Source organism: Aplysia californica, unplaced genomic scaffold (assembly GCF_000002075.1).
Source record: "Aplysia californica isolate F4 #8 unplaced genomic scaffold, AplCal3.0 scaffold00197, whole genome shotgun sequence".
In the NCBI taxonomy this organism is placed as follows: domain Eukaryota; kingdom Metazoa; phylum Mollusca; class Gastropoda; order Aplysiida; family Aplysiidae; genus Aplysia; species Aplysia californica.
Genome location: NW_004797467.1, coordinates 643,068 through 644,863, shown reverse-complemented (window position 1 = coordinate 644,863; position 1,796 = coordinate 643,068). Strand labels below are relative to the sequence as shown.

General features: G+C 43.3%; 1 protein-coding gene across 1 annotated transcript in view; it reads right to left on the bottom strand.

The window, feature by feature from the left end:
* Nucleotides 1-1,796, bottom strand: part of LOC101857949 (RAB11-binding protein RELCH) — a gene marked incomplete at its 3' end in the record, with an annotated part of 47,587 nt that overhangs the window by 37,760 nt on the left and 8,031 nt on the right. The window contains 1 exon segment of the mRNA XM_035969930.1: nucleotides 1,207-1,695. Coding sequence (XP_035825823.1) covers nucleotides 1,207-1,695 — 489 coding nt within the window.

The following is a 1,796-nucleotide window of genomic DNA, read 5'->3' as shown; positions in this document are numbered from 1 at the left end:
TGTGTGTGTGTGTGTGTGTGTGTGAGTGTGTGAGTGTGTGAGTGTGTGTGTGTGTCTGAGTGTGTGTGTGTGAGTGTGTGGGTGTGTGTGTGTGACAGAGAAAATTGAATAATTGACTAAGTGAATAGTGAATAATGTGAGTGCAAACTGTCAAAGGATAACAAAAAGTCACCCAGATATGAAGAATGGAAAAAAGGAAAGGGGTTGAGGTAATTGAAAAGAGGACCAGGATAATTAAAGATGAGAAAAGGAGGAAGAGGAGAAGAAGGAAGAGGAGGAAGTATAGGAGAAGAAAAGAATTAGAAATGGAGAGAGGAGGACAAAAACAACATCTTTTCCACAAAACATGGTCAAGGATAAAAACATAAAGAGAATGAATAAGCCTTACAAGTGACAAATGAAAACACTGACTTTCTAGCAGAATTTCGATAGCCAAAGCAAAGCTCACAGCTCTATTGTAATAATTTATGAAGAGAACTTAAAATGCTGTTTAAGTACTACATTTCATCCTAGTCCCCAAAAATATGAGTAACTCAATAATTTTTTAACTTTTCGCTTTCCTGTAGCTGTATAATGGGATTAACTAGAGTTACTTAATTTTCTTGCAACAGCAAAGATTCCATCTTTAACCTTATAAAAATTACCTAAAATTTTTTTTGAATACATAATTCTGGACCAAGCCATGAGTGATCAATAACAATATTAGTAAATGTTTTACACCCTCATCAACACAATTTAGATCACCGAGAAAGTGGGTTGCTTCAACCCTGCATGTCAGGGGCCAACCCAGGAGGAGTCGGATACAGCATCCCTGACAAAGATACTACTCGATAAAAACTTTCCCGCTCATGAATCAAACTCAGTTCTTCGGTGTGCAACGATGATGAACCTAACCGCTACACCACAGACTTCCGTGAGTCAACTATGGGAATACCAGGGATGCCAAATGACTTTAGAAAAAAAAAACTGAAAATGAGCGGAGCATTACACCTCACCTAAAACGAACCTTGTAAAGTTAATAAAAGAGCAACCAAAAACATCTCTCTTCCCTCTCCCCTTTCCTTTGCAAGTGTATGGGGCTGATGAAATTTTTAAAAAAGGAAAAAGCCGGAAAAAGCCGGAAAAAGCCGGAAAAACCCGAGATTTGGCATCCCTGGACTACTACTACGGGTGAACCAGGAGAGAGAAAACAACCCATCCCCTCACCTGTTATCTGAGGGTCTGACAGTGACTTCCTTCTTTCGCGGTCTGTCTGGAGCAGCAGAGTTCCCACCGCCAGCACCTCCAGACAACGGTGCTTCTGTCTCAACTGTCTGACTAATCACAGGCCCCGCCCCTCCGCCAGCATGCCCCACCCCTCCGCCAGCATGCCCCGCCTCTATTTCTTCCTGCCCCTCCCCTTCTCCTCTCTCTCCTATCACAACAGTGGGATCGACAGCGTCCACAAAATCTACGACTATCTGAGGGGAGCCTTCCTTGTGGCCAGGTGGTCGCGAGTTGGCCTCATCAGATCGCAAGTCATCATGGCTGCTGCCCATAGGACGGGAATGTGCCAGGTTGGCCAATGATGGCTGGGCGGGAAGATTGTCCTCCTTGAGAGTTTCGTCTCTTGTTGTGGAGCTTGCGTCAGAATCAGATCTGTCCCGGTGTGGAATGTTTGCCTTGGCTTGTAACATAGACCCTCTGGGACTACCTCTGTACATGAGGAAAAACTTAGTGATTAGCGGCATGAGAAAAATCAACAGTGATGTGCTCTAACCATGTAACTGATTTCTTTTTTTTTTTTCTCATTTGTA